The 20986-nt window shown below is 34.2% G+C and overlaps 1 protein-coding gene across 1 annotated transcript in view; it reads right to left on the bottom strand.

The window, feature by feature from the left end:
- The window catches only part of LOC150093889 (omega-amidase NIT2), a 102482-nt gene extending 90332 nt beyond the window's left edge, over positions 1–12150 (bottom strand). Inside the window, exons 1-2 of the mRNA XM_090413172.1 lie at positions 12029–12150; positions 4535–4653 (exon numbers count right to left, since the gene is read on the bottom strand). Coding sequence (XP_090269298.1) covers positions 4535–4653; positions 12029–12041 — 132 coding nt within the window. The 5' untranslated portion in view covers positions 12042–12150. The remainder of the gene's footprint in view (positions 1–4534; positions 4654–12028) is intronic.
- Positions 12151–20986: the final 8836 nt, after the last annotated feature.

Below are 20986 nucleotides of genomic sequence, written 5' to 3'. Positions count from 1 at the left end.
TCAGTATCAAGTCCACCCATCAAAAAATTCCTAAAAAATCCATAATAGAACAGCAGTGGATTAGTCAAGTGTTATATAAGATGGAAATCTGCTCAGAAGAGACCGAGCATAGTATTATGCTAGTTCAGACATTTACCTAACTTATGATTATTAGGAACCATAATCAATTTCCACACTGGGTTTTATATCATAATGGGTTTTACACAATTCCATGACATGTGCAATTTGAATCCACAACTTGCATTATAGTGTGAAGGCTTAACCCATCTGACCACCAAATTTAACAATATACCCATGTTAATTTTCATACACCCATTCAAAAATTTCTGATGTATGCATTTAAGAATTAGCACAGTTTCATTCATCTCGGCATAAGATCAAAGTGAATGCATTAGTCTATATCTAACAATTCTATTTATTATTATCATTGCATGGACATCCATGGAGTTCTAAGACAAATCATGAAAAACCCAAACTATCAACACAATATCTACCATACCTCTCCTTGAAACCATTAACAGCCAAAGCACTGACAACTGACTCAGTGTTTCAATGCTTGCGAAGCATTGAAACACAATATCCCTGCACCAATCCTATAAAATCCTTTAAGCAAGTTAAATGTTTCCATTACCTTCCCTCCTCCATTTTTGCCTATTAACCAACACCTATTCAAAAATTTCACTTTTGCAATCTGCAAATTTTTAATCTATTCTCATAGAAAGCATTCTGAAGACCACCATCTTGGTCACTTGCCTCTGAATCCTCTCCACTGCTTCCTCATCCCCAAGAAACCTAGGTGACCAGGCCTGAGCACAGTCATCTATACCTGTACATAACTAAGGTTATGGAGAGGTCTTCTGATTCTATAACCATATCCACACTCTCAAAGCCTGAGTACCCCCCCTCACCTCCTTCTTCACATTCTGCTTCTAGTAATTATCTCTCAGTGTGTAAATTCCATTTTCTTCCTGCATGTTATCTTTCCTTCTTCCAACATGTCTCCGAAGTTGAAGCCCCTTCCCCCCATAATAATTACTCTACTCGCACTCATTGTACTGATCTGCTGGTCTTCCAATCTTCATAGGCAATCCCTGGCCTATAGCAGCAATGAATTTTATATTTTGTCCTATTGGCTTCCATCTCACGCCAGATTGACTCAAAAGAACAGCCATTGGCCTGAATGAATCCTACTCTTGTTGACTGCAGTTCATCTGCTATAATCAGCAGCACTTCACCCCTATTCTGTCTACTCTATCTTCCTTGAAAATGCTAAATCCATTATATTCTAACTCTGTTAACTACATCATCTGCTGTAAGCCAAGTCTTCCTAATGCCTATAACTTTTGACAAAGTTGCACTAACCATTGCCAAAAACTCCCCACTCTTATTCCTGATGCTTCTAGTATTAGTATATAGTAACTGCATCATCTCCTTTTATCGTCATCATCGTCATTCACCTTTACATCCTGAATTGACTACCTCATTGAATATTTTTTCCTGAGAGACTAGATTCTGCATTTTTGTTCATTCACACACCCATTCACTTCACGAGTGCTTTCACACACATTCTCCTGCACTCATCCTAATTTCTTTGTTTTTCCTGACTCTGCTTTTCCACGTTCTCAGTAAACAAAGTCCTCTTTAGACACCTAACTCCAAATCCATTAAAGTGTAATTCATAAGCATAGTACAAATCTTTCCATCCATCAAACTCAGACCCAAAGTCCTATAAACTCTATATCAGTGGTGGTGAACCATTTTATGTCCGTGTGCCAAAAGTTTACAAATCGAGTTGCTGACGTGCTGGTGCGTGCCAAAAATTTACAAATCAAGTTGCTGACGTGCACGGCATGTCAGCAACTAATTAATACAACACTAATTAATTAATTAACATTAATTAATACAAAATTAATAGCAGAATTTTATTGTGACAAGTTTAAAAATTAACATAGAATTTCATAAAAATTAACTCATAATTTGACATACACATTGTCGTATAGAAATCAATATCAACCCATTATCAATTTGTTAATTTATCAATATCAATATATCAATTTATTAATGAGATTTTTGCTTTGTACATTAGATGCCAAATGCATTATATCAGGTTCATATTTTGTCACTTTTAGTAATACACACACACGGAACTAGATTCGTCAGTCATTCTGTTTCTTAAACTGTCTTTTATAAAATTCATTTAGAAAAATAATGATCCACAAGCATATGTAGTGGAGAAAATTGATAATATAGCCATCGCTAGTTTTTTTAAACAACAAAAGGTTTCAGGAATGGCATTCCAAGTTCTCAATGTTTCCTCTTCTGCATTCTTTTTAATTGCGCACAATAATCGATCATTTTCCATTATTTCTAAGTCATTTCTCAAATTCAAAAGCATTTCTATATCTTCCAAATTCAGTCACTCGAAAATCTCCAAATTAGGTTCATCTGTTGATGTTGTGTCCAGATGCAAAATAAATTTTGATGTCTCTGCAAATTGCCTGAACTGCGTAAATCTTGAAGAAAATTCTTTGATTATTGACTGAATAACTGTAGAAAACTCTTTTGTCAATTTAACTTGATCTGTTTTTTCATGGGATTCTAGATCTGCAAAGAATTTTTTTGTATTAGGAAAATATCGGAAGGTATTGGAAATAACGTCGTGATTAAAAATTCGTAATTTAGCTTCAAATGCTTTGATTAAATCAAACATGACAATAATTGTCTTATTAAATGTAAACACAAATCAGTAAAAAACATTAATTTCAAAAGCCATTCGACGTTCATTAATTGATTGTATTTTTCAATGATTTTCTCATCATGCAAAAAAAGTCTGACTTCATCTAAACACTCAACAAATCTTTGAAGAACTTTTCCACGACTTAACCATCGGACGTTGTTGTACATAAGTAAACCATTACCTCACTTAATAATTCTATAAATTTTCATTTATTTAAAGCGCATGCCGATATAAAATTGACCAATTTTGTTACAATGCTCATAATATCTTCCAGTGGCTTGAAACTAGCCTTTGCACATAAAATCTGCTGATGTATAATACAATGAAAACCCAGAACTGAATGTCCAATACGTTTTGGTAAATAAATAAAAAATAAAAAAAAATAAATAAACAAAAGCTAACTTCAAATAAAATTCTACCACAAATTGAAACATACCATATAATGCTTGTGTGAGTTTCCCTTCCTTTCTCTCTACTCTATTATCTTTCAGCTCAGATGCAAACAAGCAGCAATAAAAATCAACTAAGGGCTGAAACTTTGTGTGAGTTGAGCCCACCGGTAATGAGAAGTTCTGTCAGAACGTTAAACAACACCTCATCATGAATGTCTTAAAACTAAGAAATATATAGTGAATGTTGTTATGACAGTTGCAGATATTATGGAATTCGGTTGAAGAGAAAGCATTTCAACTCAAAAATTATCAGTTCCATTTGTCTTTGGGTCGCGTGATCTTTTGTTAATACCGCACCAATCAAATTCATGTCTTAATAGCTGCTCTCTCCTGTAAAACAAAATTTAACTTGTACGTATTGTAACAATTAAAAAAAAAAGTGGAATAATTTATAAGTGTATAAAAGGATTAAATCGTTGACGTGCTAGCAAAATTCTCGGGCGTGCCATAGGTTCGCCACAACTGCTCAATATCATTCCTTCTACACAACCTGCATGTTGATTCATGAACTATCATTATCATAGTGTGGCAGCACTATGATAATGATAGTTCATGAACTATCTTTAAGCAAGTCCATGATAGTTCATGGACTTGCTCTTCTTTTTTTGCTTCTTCCAATAACTCTTTTTTACATCCTCCTTCATATACAGTACTTCTCACATCTCTCAAGTCATTGGTTCTAGCCAAAACAATCAATTCTTTTACTTTTCCTTCAGCATTCTGACAGCATTACTAATATTATTAATTTTTGTACCAGGGAAACAAGATTTTGTAGCATTTTCATGTAGCACTCCCTTTATCAGAGAATCACCATAAAAATTATCTGCTTATGCTCTTTCTCTTGTTTATTCTTACACTTTTTGGCTTCAGACTACTTGCTTTTTTCTGTTCTCAGTTCAACTAATCTCTTTCTACAGCCTTTCAATCTTGTGCTTTGTCCTAGCCTTTCTAGGACAAAGCACGAGGCATGAAAGGCTACATGCAAGCATGCTATTTCTTTATTGAGATGTTGTATGTTTTCCTGCACTTCTGCCACTGCAATTTCAGTATTATAACTGACAGTTACATTTTCTGGTCTACTAACAGTACTCTTTACTCTATTATCATGTAATTTGCTCTCTCTGCATTCACTCTCCAAACATTTATTACACACTTGCTTACCAGTTTCACTCTCCTTCCACAAATCTTTCAACTTTCGTGATAAATACATCTTCCAAATTAATACACTGGACAAAATCATGGAAATTAAGCTTGCCCAACAAATACGCTTGGCTGCAATTGTATTTAATGTGTTTAAAATGGGAGTAGCATTAAAAAATTAGCTTCAAAAATAAAAATAGCTTACAGGCAAACAAACCAATTTGGCACCTTGTTTAGCTGCTGCTTGAATCAATTCACAGGCATGTTTAATGTTCAGTTCCTTGTTACTGCCTACTGTAAGTTGAATAAGGGCTAAACGTAGCTCTACAAAATAATAAATAAAATAGAGGGAAGCAATTCAAATTCAGTCACAATAATTTTATTAGATATAATTTAGGAGTAATACATACACATTATTCAGTCAGAAAGATTAAAAGCTATTGTCATATCTCAGACATAAAACTGAGTTTTTTAAAATTGTTTGAAGATTTTTTTAAAAATGATTAGAATTTTTTTAAATGATTCTAGCTTTTAAATAAATAAAAAATTATTTCTTTAGTTTCATTACTCCCTTTCTCCACAAACTGAAAAATTATTCCCAAAATTAAAGACTGTAAAACAATTCAAGAAATCCTGATGATCCAGAACTTATTAGCAATGAAACAGTTTTTAACATCTAAAATCTACATTTACAAAATTGCCTGCTGCAGTTAATGTTCTCAGTTTTACATAAATAATTAAGCATGGTCATTTGTTGTAACAGCTCAAACAATGAAGAGGGTGACAACAGTCTGTAGTATGATATGCTGTAACCATAAATTAATGGGTTTTTACTACGATACAAATATTTCCAATTTGTATCAAGACTATTTTCATTAGAAGACAGTAACAATAAATATAACTATTTTAAAACTGAACAGATGTTAAATCTGTTCAGTTTTAACATGTATAGAATTATGTCTTATATCTGTATTGAAACAAAGTTATTAGTAACAGGAAATGTTATTAGGTGTTAATTTTATACTAGAAAAAAAAATATCAACTAGCTTTGCAACATCCATATACTGGAAGCCTCTTCAGGACTTTTTAATTGGAGAAAGAAATGGATAATGCAACAGGTGTAACACACAAATAAATGGAGGAGGAGAGAGATATGATTGAGACATTAAGTTGGAAAAGGGTTGTTGCTGGGTTAATGTAGAAGAAATTTTTCATAGAATGATGTACATGGGTAGAACAATGGGAGATCCCTGGAAGCTGTCTGTGATCAGGGGAATACGCAGCGTTTCTTTAAAGGGAGAGTGGGTGGTGAATGGAATGCATTGCCTGACTTTGTGGTGAATGCAGATACACTGAATGAGTTTTATTATTATTATTATCCTAAGTTCCCATAGAGTCACAGAGACTCATCTAGGAGGCCTCTTTTTGTCATACACATAGCTCATCATCCTGTGCCTTAAACACATTCAAATTCTCTGCAGACACCTTGCTCTCAGGCAATGCATTCTAATCATTCACAACTCCCTATGCAAAAAACCTGATTCTTGCTCTCTTGCTCACACCCTCCTTATACAGCTTCCAGGGATGACTTCTTGTTCTCCCTCAATCTCCCACCATTTTATGAAAACCTCTTTAACGTTAATCCTATAACAGTTCCTTACCCAGAAACGCGCCAAGAGTATTTGTCACCCAGGTGCAAACTTTTATCAGCCGCCCCTTAATATTATATTAGTTAAATTTTACGATGTAGGAAATCCATGATGCAGCAGACACTTCATACTTTTGAAAACCAGGTGACCAAATCTGTGCACAGTGGTCCATATGTGGCCTTATACAATGGAACCAGAATCTCCTTATTTCTACAAGTCAGTGTCTGCTGCATCATTAGAATTTTGGCAATATATCCATCTTTGATTTCCAAACTTTAAAATCTTACATTTTGCAACACTGAACTGGCATTCCCACTCCTGTGTCAATTCACTCAGTCTTCTTGTAGGGCCACAATATCTGCTCTGCTCCTTATAGTTCGTCCCAACTTTGCAATAATAATTATGGTAAATCCCAAAAAATTATTATGGTAAATCCCAAATTTACCATAATAATAATAGTATAAGAATAGTAGTTCATTTAACATTTTGTTAACATCTTTTGAAGCCAATGTTTGGCTTTTATGAAGATCTTTTAGGTGTCGTTAGAGTATATGTATATAATCAAACTACTAATAGTTTTTTACCAGATACTCTTTAGTTTATATATTTAATACTATTATTAATCACTGTTAATCAATCAATTAATCTTTAGCATTAAATAGTAATATTTAATACTATTATTAATCATTGTTAATTAATCAATCTATGTGTATAGAGTTCTGATACATGTACAATTAAGGTATTATACTACTTTTCTGATACATTTATTACACAATGCTGAGGGCTATTATTTCATTTTTTTAATATACGTAATTATAGCAATAGTGAGTATATTAGCAGTATATATTTGTTATTTTGTTCACATCTTTCAAAGCCAATGTATGACTTATGTGAAGATGAATAAGTATATGATTAGGACTACTAGTACTTTTTTTTTTTTTTTTTTGCATGTGGCTACTTTAATATTCCTGGCCTGTCAGGTGTCTTCTCTCTCCAAGAGATCGACTTCCATATTTTAATATTAGGCATTGTTATTGCCATGTGTTGAGTATTGGAACCACAAGATGTGCTCTTAAGGGTAGCATATGAAGTTAGGTTCTTCATACTATATGGAAGCTTATTTAATAGGTCTGGTACACATACAACTGATGGGTTGCTTTTCCATATACGTTACTGTAATTACTTGTAACGTATGTTATATGCTGAGGTCTTATCTGATATGAAATTGTTATCGTTGTTTGGTATTTTCTGGAAAAGTAGTATCTCAGCATCAGGGTCGTGCCAACCCTAGGGTGCAAAGGGTGCACTGCACCCTGGCGGCAACATTGACTTTAACACGACATTAACTAATACAATATTAATAACCCTTACTTTTAGATGTCAGACGGGCTGCCATTAAACGTTTACACCCGGGCAGCAAATACCCTTGGCGTGCTCCTGCTCAGCATGATAGTGTAATGTCTAAAATTTGTTATAGAAGTCAACTGCTGTTATATGTTGGAAGAAAAAGAGAGGTATTATCTTGGCTCAAGAGCTATTGCTGCCAACAGCCTGTTTTGTAATGCATTTAATTTTTTTCAATAAGTATTGCAGTGCAGAACCATAGCAAGCTATATGATATCTCAGTATAGATTCACCTGGGGATATATAGATGATTTTCCTAGTATTTGAAGGTAATATGTCTTGTAAGTAGTGCATTTTAAAGAGTAATATCTGCAGTTTTTACGTATATAATTAACATGTGTGTTCCATTGCACATCGTAGGCCTAAGAATTTGAGGAATGTAACTTTCTGGATTGTTGAGCAAGGACAGGTTTTCTTTGGGTAATGACAAGCAAGACAATTTCAATGATATGTGTGAGTGATCTGTAGCCATCTGGGAGTTTCTAAATATTATGAATTGAGTTTTATTGCTATTTATGACGTAATAAAGTGAAAAATTGAAAAATTACAGAAGTGGCAAGAGTTAAGCAGGGCTGAAAAAATAAAGAAGCAGGTGATCTGAAGAAATAATAAAGACTGACTGAACAAACAAGAAAAACAAGTTAAGGAGAAAATTATGTATGGAGACTCAATGATCAGGGGAGTACTTAATGAAAGTGTGACAAAATCATATTTCCTGGGTGCAAAAATTCATGATATTAGCCACGCCATCCAGATGCAAAAATGTAAGTCGAATGAAATGATTGTCTTGGTTGGTACAAAGGATTTGAGAGGCAAGAAGTATTCTATGAGGGAGGATGTAAAGGAGTTGTTAGAAGAGGCAAAACTGAAGTGCGAGAAGATGAAGATTGTAAGTGTCCTACCAAGCTATGATAGAGGAAAACTGAGAAGGAGGGCATTGATAGCCAATGAGTTTATACGTAGATTGTACAAAAGGAATGATGTAGAATTTATGACTCTGAGGTCTCTGTTTGACAGAAAGAAGGATTTGTACAATTCTGATGGATTGCATCTAAATGGTTTTGGTGTTAGATGTCAGGAGAGAGCTTTGTTCACTGAGCATGCCGAAATCATATTCAGGGAAACTTAAGCAATTAGGGTGGAAGCAAGTGAGTTTGTACAAAGGCACCCATGAAGCGAGTGTGAGAATGACCAAGTGAGGAATCTAGTCTCTCAAGCAAAAATATTGAATAGGGTAGTCAATTCAGAAAGTAAAAGTGGGTGGGGAACTAAAGGGATGCTTCATTTTCTATATACTAATGCTAGACGTATCAGGAACAAGATGGAGGAGTTTTTGGCATTAGTTAGTGCAATCTTGCCAAATGTTATAGGCATTAGTGAGACCTGCCTAACAGCAGATGATGCAGTAACAGGGATTGAACGTGAAGGGTTTAATATTTTCAGGGATGATAGAGAAGATAGGATGGGGGAGGAGTACTGCTGATTATAGCACATGAATTGCAGCCAAAAAGAATAGGAGACACGTGGAAAAGTGGCTGTTAATTTGAAGCAATCTGGTATGAGATTAAGGCCTGTAAGACAAAATATACAGCTGGTTGTTGCTATAGGCCAGGGAGTTCCACAGATGATCTGAAAGACATGCATTGCCAAATTAGTACGAGTACAGGTCGAGTGATTATTATGGGGAACTTCAACTATGAAGATATAGACTGGAAGGAAAGAGAAATGGCAGGAAGGAAAGACAAATTATACACCTGCTAAGAGATAATTACTTAAGGCAGCATGCAATGGCGATTAGGGGTGGGAGAGTAATGAACCTGGTCACAGGATCAGAAGAGCTATCCATAACCAAGGTGACAACATTATCTCAAATTGGTGAAAGTGACCATGTGGTCTTGACTTGGGAAACTGTAAAACATGAGGAATATTCTATCAAGGAGAGGTATTTGTGGAACTATAAGGCAGGTTATTATCACATGCTTAGGAAATAGATTAAATCTGTACCATTGCATAAAACACTACAGGGTAAGGATGCTAGTAGTGCATGGTATATAAGGGTCATCTTGAGGTGAAGGTTTAAGGTTAAGGCTTGTACTGTTCCATCATGAACAGTACAAGGCTCAGGCAAGAAAGGTGAAGGGCATGGCAAGGAAGGCAAAATCAGATTATGAGAAGAAACTTGCAGAGCAGGCAAAAGGAAATCCCAAAGAGTTCTTTCATTATGTGGAAAGTAAGAGGAATAATGACTATGAAAGATTAATCTTAATAAGTGATGATGGTCATGAGGAGACAGCAGCAGATAAAATAGTTGAGTTACTGAGTGACAACTTTGCGGCTCATCATTTGTGACCAAGGGGGTACAAGAAAACAAGGGGGGATCACCAGTGGAAGTTGTGTAAGAATGTGATTAGCAAGGGTGTTAGGACTAGGTTTTTTGCCCAGAGGTGGTTGTGAGCTCTTCATCAGTGAATGAGTTGAAGGAGAAGTATGACAGGTATCGTGTGAATAAATGGTTCTCCAACAATGAGTCTTCTGACTCCATGGAGATATACCTGTATAATAATAATAATAATGTAAAAGCTATCCATATCATATCATAGCAAAAAGTAATGATTACGTCTAGCTAATATTAAATGAATTATGCAATGTTAGATAGCCTATTTTTTTTTTAAGGAGTTGTTCTTCTGTTAGTTTCTCCCTTGAAAATGATCTTAGAATGAAATACTGATAGCAATAAATAGTTTAAACCATGTATGTTTAGTCCATTTTTAATCTATAGCATTTAACACTCACTAACATATTATGATATACTGTGATACTGATGATAGTTGTACAGAGATTTGTTTCAACTGTAGCAGGCCTTATGACAGTAAATTTTCTTCATTTACCTTGACTTTACCAGATGTTTCCATTTGTTTTGCTTACTAATTGGTTTTACCATACTTAGCAAATGCATGACAGTTATTCATGAATACTTAAGTTAAGGCAACTTCTGGTATCTAGGCTGAGGTGTTCCTAATAAAGCAAGCAATCAGTTTTTGTGTATGTAGCATTATTTTCTCTGTCATTTAGATTAAAGAATTTAAAAACTCCTGGCTAAACATTATTATTATTATTATTACATGATGGAGTCAAAGGACTCATCATGGGACAGCACTCTCCACCACATGACCCACCATCTACACTACTTAATTTATCATCTAAATGGTCAATGGCAAAGGTTGGTCGATTGGTAGAGCCTCTGCTACTAATGGCTCAGTTAAGTAAGTTTGAGCGCGGTTAGTAGTTGGAAGGGGAACAATCGTTCGATGCTGTTGGCACACTCTCCCTCGATGAGTCTTTGGACTCCCTGGAGGTGTCAAATAATAATAATAATAACAATGACTCTAGATGGGTTGAAAAATCCTGATACCTCCATTTGTGATCAGCACAAGGTGTTGTCATTTTTCCCGAATGCACTACTATAGAGACACTTAAAAGAATAAATTGCTTCAAATGTACAGAAAGAAGCAATTTTCCTATCTCTTTAAAAAAAAAAAAAAAAAAAAAAAAAAAAATCAACGATTGAATACTATATTATTTTTATTATATACAAACACCTCCTGGAGTCGCCACCCTTGGGGGCCCGTGAAATAATGAAAACAAATTTAAAATGTTTTAAGACTAAGTAGATTTTTTCATCTTAAGAGAAACGTATTTAATTTTTATTATTTCTTTTTGTTCTTTTTTATATTTTAATGGAAAAAATCACACATTAGTGTTGGATCACAAATTTTGCTTCTTGCGTATTTCGGCGATTAACAATCTTTAATGCAAAAGCTTGAATATAAATTGCACTGAATATAAATACAATAAATATCATAATAATATATGTCTATATTACGATTTTTTTTTTTTTGATGGGGACCGTGCCGTGAAATATTTTAATTTTTCCAAAGGGGGCCTTGGCATTCATAAGTTTGGGAAGCATTGCTCTACACTGTTTAATCCTTCACTAGTCACACAAACCATCTGCGCCCCCCCCCCTCAGCAACAGCATATTTTTCTGTAAATTGCGTATTCTATGGAAGATCTGCTTATATAACATGCGTTTAAGGGGTTAAAAGCTTTTGGTTGCACGACACTATTTCAGACCACTTCAAATGCATGCGGCGCTATATAAGTTGTAGGATGCATTTTTTTTTTTTTTTTTTTTTTTTTTTTTTTTTTTACAGGGACTCATGTCTAATCTAAATATCTAGTCAACTATTAACATCTCATCTTGCCATGCATGCTCGGCCAAGTAACTTAGTTCATAGAAGCTTAATTCATTCTGCGATAAGGCGGTTAATTCTGATATGTCTGTCGATTGCGTATATTCTTTTTTTCCCGCATTCAATAAATATTATTACTTTCTCTTTCACTAAAATTTTATCGAATGAAAACTGCCATCTGTTATCTGTAACTCAAAATAAAATAAAAATAACTGCGTGCTCTGTCAGGCCTATTTTGAAAGATCCCGATTTTTTTATTCCAGAACTTATAATGAAATCAGCACACTGATAATTACACAAGAAAATGTGTGTAATTTTCAGTATTGTGTCTACTGCTGTAAAGCAAAAAAACATCTAACAACACCTCACTACCGCACATTTTCAGATACTCACTGTTCGTTGCCATTTTTAACCGAGCCAAGTTTAAGATGTCGCTGCATGTGCTTCCGTTCAACGAATGAAACGAAAACGGCTTGTTAATTTTAGGGCAAAACAATTTGACGCTATGCTTATTAAAGCAAACAATTCTTTGTAAAATTTTCTGTAAGGCTTACTAATAAAAACTGCTCAACACAATGCAACTGCTTCGCCAAGGTCTCTCTCTCAATATACAGTAACTACGATGAATGGAAGGAACCAGAGAAGAGAGCCGAATATTGGCCTTGGTAGTGCTGTACGTATTCGATTATAATATGTATAACAGCTACTACCTTATAGAAGAAATTTCTGTATATAGTTCTATAAGAATGTTATTTCGATGTACATAAGGTATATATAATTTATTTTGTATCCTGTATAGTTTGTTAAATATATAAAAGTGCGGTATACAGTGTATGGTATGTTGTAAATATAATTTAGGATGCATTCCTTATTCCTCGATGAGTCTTTGGATTCCCTGGAGGTGTCAAATAATAATAATAAAGACCAGAGTGCCTACACCCAAATGGGGGGAAAAAAAAGAAAGAAAAGAAAAGAAAAGGGAAAAAAAAAGAAAAAGCTAACAAGAAACTTGTAAGTTTGGTATGTGATTATTTAAAAGTAATGTACAGTACTGTATATGTAAGTAACTGCAAGTTATCAGACTCTCTGATTATAAGAAAATGAAGTCAAAACATCTAAGTGAACAGAAGGTAAAAACTACATTGTAATGATGGTATAACAATCTTATTTCGATGTAGGTAATTCTCTTTTTACACGGCTTTTTGCACGATTTCGAAATAACACGGTTTAGAAAACAAGAGCAATTCAATTTTTGCACGGTATATTTTGATTTAACACGGTTCAAATGGCGCTTATTTTTAAAATTTCAGTTTGAATTCAGTTCTGTTAAAAAGGTATTTCCATTATAATTATCATTTCCTAGAATGATATTTATGTACTTAAACTTAAAATTTGAGGAACCCCTCGATGATTTAAATATAAAATTACTCTACGCTATAGAATGTAGATAACTGTGGCAACAACAAAAAAATCAATTTTTGTAATTATAATTTTTGAAAGAAATCTGGACTTTAAACTTTTATTGATTATAGACAATGTGCCTGGCCATCCTGTTTTAGAACACCCGAATGTGGAATTTTGTTTTCTGCCACCTAATACAACATCCTTAATACAGCAACTAGACCAGATGCGATCGTTACTTTCAAAACTTACTACATAAGAAGAACATTCTAATACATTTTGGATAAACTATATAAGGATAATTTACTGACAGTTATTGATGTGAGGAAGAACTTTTCTATTTTGGATTGCCTCAAACTTGCTAAGTTGGCGTTATCAGAATTGAAACCATCAACTTTAAATGCATACTGGAAAGCTACTTGGCCAGAATATGTGAAAAAGAAAAACCCCATACCTTTGCATACAACTGAATATCCCAATATCATCAGATTAGCACATGCATTTGGCAGAAAAGGATTTGATGATTTTATGTCTGCAGATATTGAAGAATTGATGGTTGACAAGGCTGTTAGTGATGACGAAATAATAGAAGCTGTCCTTGAGAATCTCGATGAAAAAGAGAAAAGTGATGCTAATGATGATGAAGAGACTCCACTCACTGCCGGATTAATTAAAGAAGGGCTTTAAGTGGCTAGTAAACTGCAAAGTCATTTTATTGCACATGATCCAAACACTGAACGAGCTAAAAACAGTTTAAACGTGAACTGAAGTCATGTATTGTGCGATATGAAGAATTATACAAAGATCTAGTGAAAACAGGATCTCAACGATTAATTACAGAGTTCGTAGTAAAAAAAAAAAATTAATCTTCAGAATTATAGGAAATGAGTGCTAATTTAGTTCCTTTTACTGAAGAAAACGTTTCGCAATTGTAGTATAAATAGGTTTGTGGCTACTGTCAGAAAGAGTGACTACGAATAAAATTTAACTAATGACCATATGCGCGTGTGTATTTGGGCTTTTTCGACTTTCTGTTTTATTAGTGACACACTATTTTCTTTAGGAAAGATACATGTGTATATATATTAAATAAGTATTTAAAATAAAAAATATTCCATTAAAATTAAATAGAGTTTTATTCAATGATTTTCATATATGTTTTGTTTTAAAATTTTGTTCGTATCAGGTTTGCACATCTGGGACCATTCTTCTACTTTTTCATATGTACTGTATTCTTTTTTACACGGTTTTCATTAATACGTTTTTTTTTTTTTTCTGGAAGCAATCTAACGTGTAAATCGAGAATTGGGGTATACACAATGTTCATTACAATGTAAATTGTAAATAATTGTTACAGTTATTAATAACAATAAAAAAATGCTCAGTTAGCAAGGATGTTGATAATAGAGCTGTCAATGGTTCAAATCCTCCACAGCAAAGGATTTTTTTTCACATATCTTTTTTTAATTAATTATTTTTTTTTAAAGGTAATGTAATTGGAAAGAGCAAGGAACAATTCGCTTTCAATGAATATGATTCTCCTGATGGTAAGAGAATCTTTATCTGCGGTATTTCAAATAAACGTGAGTTAGCTGATCTGGTGTTTATTATTATTGTTATTTTCAAAACTCAGGTTTTTCATCCAAATACAGGTAATACACGCAATTAATAGATAAATAAATAAATAAATAATAAAGAAATAAATATTAAGTGGATGATAAAATAATGTGCAAATTTGTGGATATGAAATGTGCTGGTAAATGGTAGACCATGTAATCTAACGGTTTAGGGTGATTGGCTTCTGATGATTAGTCAACTTCTATCAAGTCCTTAAACACTAGACACATTACTTTTCATCATTGGTTCACACTGAAAATTATGGTTTTTCCACTCAAATTTTGTCGATGCGATGCAGGTATTATTCTTCATCAGTTCCAGATTTGATGCTATATTCTGATGTAATTAAATTCACATTAGTCTCCAAGTTTCCTATAAGGAAATAAAAGGCGTTAGCTGATTTTTTTTCCCCAGAAGTACAATAATGCAGATCTTACTTTTTGGTGTTCTAAGATACTAATAATTGCAGCAATCCTTTCAAATCTTGGATTTCCTCGATCACTTCGTGTTTTACCAGTATCAAACATTGTTTCACTAATACTTTCCTTGCACATTCCATTTAAGTGACCATATTAGTTTCGCATTTCGCACTGTACACACATTCCCGTCGTGTGTCATACGGAGGTAGTAGGTTTCTTTCTCGCGAAAATTCGGAATTTTCATCCCACAAAGCAGGCAAACCGATCATTACAACACACGCAATTAAACATACATAATACACGAGCCTGAGTTGCATCGCCTGTAAGTTCGAATAAACCAAACCAAAAACTTTCCTAATTGATAATGATGCTTTTTAATACCCTCATTTTTAATTTGATTTTGACACTGATGTGTATGTTTCATCTCATCTCATCTGATTGGTAACGGGTTGAGTCCACTAAGAAGAAAGGTTCTCCACTTATTGCGATCTTTAGCCATCTCAATCATGACTCTATAGCTGGGTACATGGGAATGTTCTTTCAGCAACTTTATCCAAGTACTTCTTGGTCTGCCTCTAGGTCTTTTTCTTCCGATGTATCCATTCAGAGCTAAATATGGGAGTCTATGAGGGGCCATTCTCTGAATATGACCAAACCATCTCAGTTGATGCTTAATGATTGTGTCTATTATATTATCTGGGAAGTCTAAATCTGTTCTGATTTGATCATTAGTCTTGTGTTGCATCCAGAGATGTTATTAATTTTTCTGGGGCATTTCATTTCAAATGTTTGAAGTTTCTTGATTGGTTATTGAGTTAATCTCCAGGCCTCTGAAGCGTAAGTAGCCGTTGGGATAATAATTGTTTTATATAATTTTAATTTTAGACTGGTTGGGATTTTTATATTTTTTCATCTTTTGGTTTAGTTTATTCATGTTGGTCCAACCTAGGTTTATCCTGTGTTTTACTGTTTCCATATTGTTGAGGTTACTAGATATAAGACTGCCAAGATAAACATATTTATTAACTTGTTCCAGCAGGTGACTTTCAGGATTTATAGAAATATTTTCTTCTTCTCTACCTATCTTCATTATTTTTGTTTTATGAAGATTTATTTTCATATTTTTCTCTTACCTACTTATTTGCTTTTTCTCTTACCTACTTGTATACTTTGTAGTCACCATCAAAAGAATATAAATTACATGAAATATTTTAGATGTTCTATACATTCTCCTTGTTTGTGTTTCTAGCTGTTGTCTAACTTAGCTGTCTTAAATGTCCCAACTTCAGTAAATTGGCACAGTAATTATAACTAGAGAGCAATTGACATCAGAAGAAACATTACTCCTATAAGTGAATTAAAGGAATTATGTCATTTTTTTTTTTTTTGAAATATACAATCCCTCGGTTAGCCTGTGTAGCTCAGTGGGTGGCGTTTGCATACCACGGCGCTTGTCCGCACGAAGGAAGATTTGGTTTCGAGTCTAGTCGGCGACTAGAGGAAATTTTTCTAAGCCTTTTTTCGACCGGTTCCTGAGTTAGTCGATCTCTGGCACGGGCAAGCGGGTTTTCCGTCCCGTAAACTCAAGAAAATCGACCGTGGAACCCACATTATTTCAGACATTAAATATATTATGTTAGGGTTAGGGACCACGAGATGGCGGCACATTTGAGCCGTCTCTCTTCACTATGTACCGCTTAATTAGTGATAGCCTTGGGCCATCTATCTCTGATGGTACCAGTGGTGATTGAACTGCCCACTCAGTCTCAAAAAGTAGATAGGGATAAATGGCCTCGCCTACTCCCGTATACGGGAATAAAAAGGCGTTAGCTGATTTTTTTTTTTATAATCCCGCGGTAATGATTTCGGTTTCATAACACAAAAATAAGCGCATAAAACGTTATTTATTCGATTCTAGTTACTAATTAGAGGAGTTTTTTTCTAGACTTCTTTAGACATTTCCCGAGTTAGTCGAGACTAGCTGTACACCTTTCTCTCAAAGAAATTTGTTTTACTAATTTCTTTGAGACTTATTTTGTGAAAGAAAAACTTTAGTAGCTTTCTTCATTAACAAAAAAAATGCTAATGCCTATAATTCCCTTATAGGATATGCGCGAGGCCGTTTAGCCCTATCTAATTTTTGGACACTGAGGAGGAAGTTCAATCTCCACTGGTAGCCAATCAGAGATACCTTCCCGAAGACAACTAACATTTGATTATACACGACATCCATTGAAGAGATGGCTAACAAATGCCACCAACTTGTGGTCCTAAATCCTAACACTATATATTTATTATCTGATATATGTTTTCATATTTATTGTCACTATATATTTACCGAGATAATGTGGGTTCTAAGGTCGTTTTTCTTGAGTTTCTCGGACATAAAACTTGAGTTTTTGGGAGAAGAAAAAAAAAAGCATCTTGCCAGAGATCAACTAACTCGGTAGAAAATTCCAGAGTTAGGCTGGAACTTGTTAGAAATGCTTCGAAAATGTTCCTCTACTCGCCGACTAGAATTGAGTCTATATCTTTCTTCCCACGTCAAAGTGCCTATTGCAAACGCCACTTCAACTGAGCTACACAGGATGGTTTCCTTTATTTATTAGGTTGTATAATTAAAAAGCAGCAGATTGCTATTTTCTGTCCAGCTGCAGATAAGTAACTTAGTTTTATGAAACTTGATTATTGCTTATGATAGGACGGTTAATCCTACCATCGTCTGGTAGGATTAACCGTCTATCAATTGCTTTTGTTCACCTGAATGGCTTGCTTGTTTTGCAGGATGAATAACCTGAGTTTCCAAGTTGAAAACTCTTCCATCACCGTGTGGAGCAGGTTAAGTCACATTCACTTGAAAAGTTATGAATGTTCTTCGTATCCTGAACAGGATTCGAACTTAGGCCTTTCCATCCAAAGGGCATCGTCGATACTGATGAGCTATGGCAGTATTTTCATTGTTTTCATACCACAATTGTTACAGCTATTATTCAGTTTAGTTGAAAATTTTCTGTAGGTTTGTAATGGAGTTTAATTTATATGGAGTTTCATCTATAGATGAAACTCCATTTGTATGGAGTTACGACTACATGTGTCATATTTCTTATTAGTGTTTCAAATTATTAAGAAATATGAAATCTCATCATCTGAAATTCAATTTTCTCTACTCCATCATCTGAAATTCAATTTTCTCTACTCCATCATCTAGAATTAAATTTTCTGACTAGCCTTTTGAATTATGTTGTGTTGCCACTGTAAAATTTCTATATATCCGTATTTGGTCATTTGCAGTCAAATACTTTCTGCTCTCATTTCAACATTTCAGTTTATTAATCTTTTTATTATTATTATTATTATTATTACCTTAAGTAATGAATATATATTGTCCAAGGGAGAATATTCAGGGTGTGCAGTGCTCATCCACCAAATAGTAATATCACCGATATTATATTTTTGCATTTATTCATGTTAAAGATTTCCCCTAATTGTTTCTGGCCTCGCGTAATTCCTAAAATTAAACACAATATTCTAATACTTCACGAAGAGAACACTTTTTGACGTGTAAACATTGCATCACATTCACGTTAATAGTCTGGGTGTGCTTTCAAAATACATATACCTCTGAGTCCTTTGAAAAGCTGTATAGATGGCGCAGCCGGTCAAATTCTTAGCGTTCTAGTAGTTTTAAACATCTCAGAAGACGAGGCAGGGTGAGCTCTGAGACAATAGCACCTAGAGTGTGATTGGTTATTGTGTCAACCAATTCAATTAAATGTTGTCATTTATCATGAGTTGCTGTTTTTGTTTTCTGAGTTTAATCTGTTTTGAGTGCATGAAGTGTGAAATTAAGAGGTATGCAAGTTTTTATATATAATATAGACAAGTTTTAATATATAATTTTCGATAAATTTATAACTTTTTTTGCCATATTTACAATGGGAAACAGTATTGTAAATAAGATCAAAGGAGGTAAGCCTCGTTATCCTCTACCAAATTTTACACCTTTGATTAATTCAAATATACCATCCAAATATAGCATTCTCCTTCATTATTGTTTTCTAATATACAGTATCTTAAAACAAACACATTGTTCCCCATCTGTGCAGATTTGATAGAATTAATTGATAAATTAAAGTATTCAGAGTTATCCTACAATTAATTGCATTAGACCAATTAAGATGATCACTCATGTGCTATACTCGTGCACTCTTACAACTTTCATACATCAATAAAAATGCAATCATACGGTCAAACTGACGTGAATTTTTTAGCGCTGGTTGCATAAGCTACAACAGCACACCCAACCGAAATGGGCACGCGACGCCACTGATATTGTCCTTACTGACTGCATTTTGCTTGAATATTTTCTACCACTATTTTGTTATTATTATTATATGACACCTCCAGGGAGTCCAAAGACTCATCGAGGGAGAGTGTGGCAACAGCATCGAACAATTGAACCTCTTCCAACTACTAACCGCACTCAAACTTACTTAACTTTTTTCTTTTTTTCGTGAGCCATTAGTAGCAGAGACTCTACCAATCGACCAACCTTTATTTCATTAAAAAAACATTTGAAGTAGCTATTCAATAAATCTGGAATGTACTCGTACTTTTGTTAATCTTTACAATCTTTTGTTAATGTTATTATCTCTGTTTCATCCAAAACATCTTTTGACATTAAAATAAATTAAAGATGCCAAGAAATTATATTCTTGGTTTATTATTATATTCTTTATCCAAGTGTAAGCAAACAAAGTTTGCGCGTGAAATACTTCACGACTGGGCTACTTGTATATAGAGGCTAATGACTTCACATCAGTTGCCTTAGTATCCCATAATGCAATCACCATATCCACCAGACAAGTATAATGCTATGCATTATGGGAAGGACCAACCCAGACGGGTTTCGAACTTTATTGAGGTCTCATGAGTAAGAACCAAGTGAACCAAACTTTCAACATCTATCTCTAATCCAGAGTATATTGAAATAAGGTGTGTGTGACACCTTTTGACTACTTGTACATGGAAATATGACTTCTGCATTATTTCAGCCTTGGTATCTCTTCATGGTCTGGCTCCCACTTATGAAAGTTACTTCACATGCAAACTTTGTTTGCTTACACTTGGATAAAGGATGAAACCAAGAATATAATTTCTTGGCCTCTTTAATTTATAGTATAACCAAGTGGAAAGAATTTTCAAGATCTTTTCTCATTCATAATTCTTGTTTTTTATATTCCTACTGAAGTTTTTCTGTTAGTTTTCCTCAGCTATTTCAACATCTTACATATTCTTACTTACCCTCTATTTTTTTTAGGACTGCAGAAAAAAAGAGCTTTCTAAATACAATTCTAGTCGCTGACAACAGGCAACTTTTCTAAGCCTGTCTTCGACTAGTTCTCAAGTTAATCTGATTTTGCAGGGGTAAGTAGGGCTTTTTCTCCCTGAAACTAGATTTGCTGTAACCGGTCCGTAGAATCAACACTATTTCAAAACAATACTATGTTGCCTTAGAGTTAGGGATCAGGAGATGACGGCAGTTACCTGCCATACTCCTTTCATCGGATGCAGTTTAAAATCATTGATCATTTGGGCTAGTAATTTCTGATTGGCTAAGGATGGAAATTTATTACCCTTCTATCTCTAAAAGATGGATAGTTCTAAAACAGCGCCTCGATTATTTCATTTGTAGAATAAAAGGCATTAGCCCTATCCAATTTTGCTGACTTAATTGCCAGCTACTGTTAATATATTTCTTTTTATCTAGGCCGGCCTCTTAGGCTCCTGAATTTACCATGTCATCCTTGCTTTTTTTTTTATCCTTGCAGGCAACTTTATCACATGTTTCATGGCTGAATCAGTCAATATTGTTTTAAATTTTTCGATTGTCTCTAAAGTATGGTAGTTTTTA

Source organism: Typopeltis vanoorti, chromosome 23 (assembly GCF_054136105.1).
Source record: "Typopeltis vanoorti isolate ZY-2024b chromosome 23, IOZ_Tvanoo_1.0, whole genome shotgun sequence".
NCBI classification, from domain to species: domain Eukaryota; kingdom Metazoa; phylum Arthropoda; class Arachnida; order Uropygi; family Thelyphonidae; genus Typopeltis; species Typopeltis vanoorti.
The sequence above is the reverse complement of the archived record's forward strand: the minus strand, read 5'-3'. Positions and strand labels throughout refer to the sequence as shown.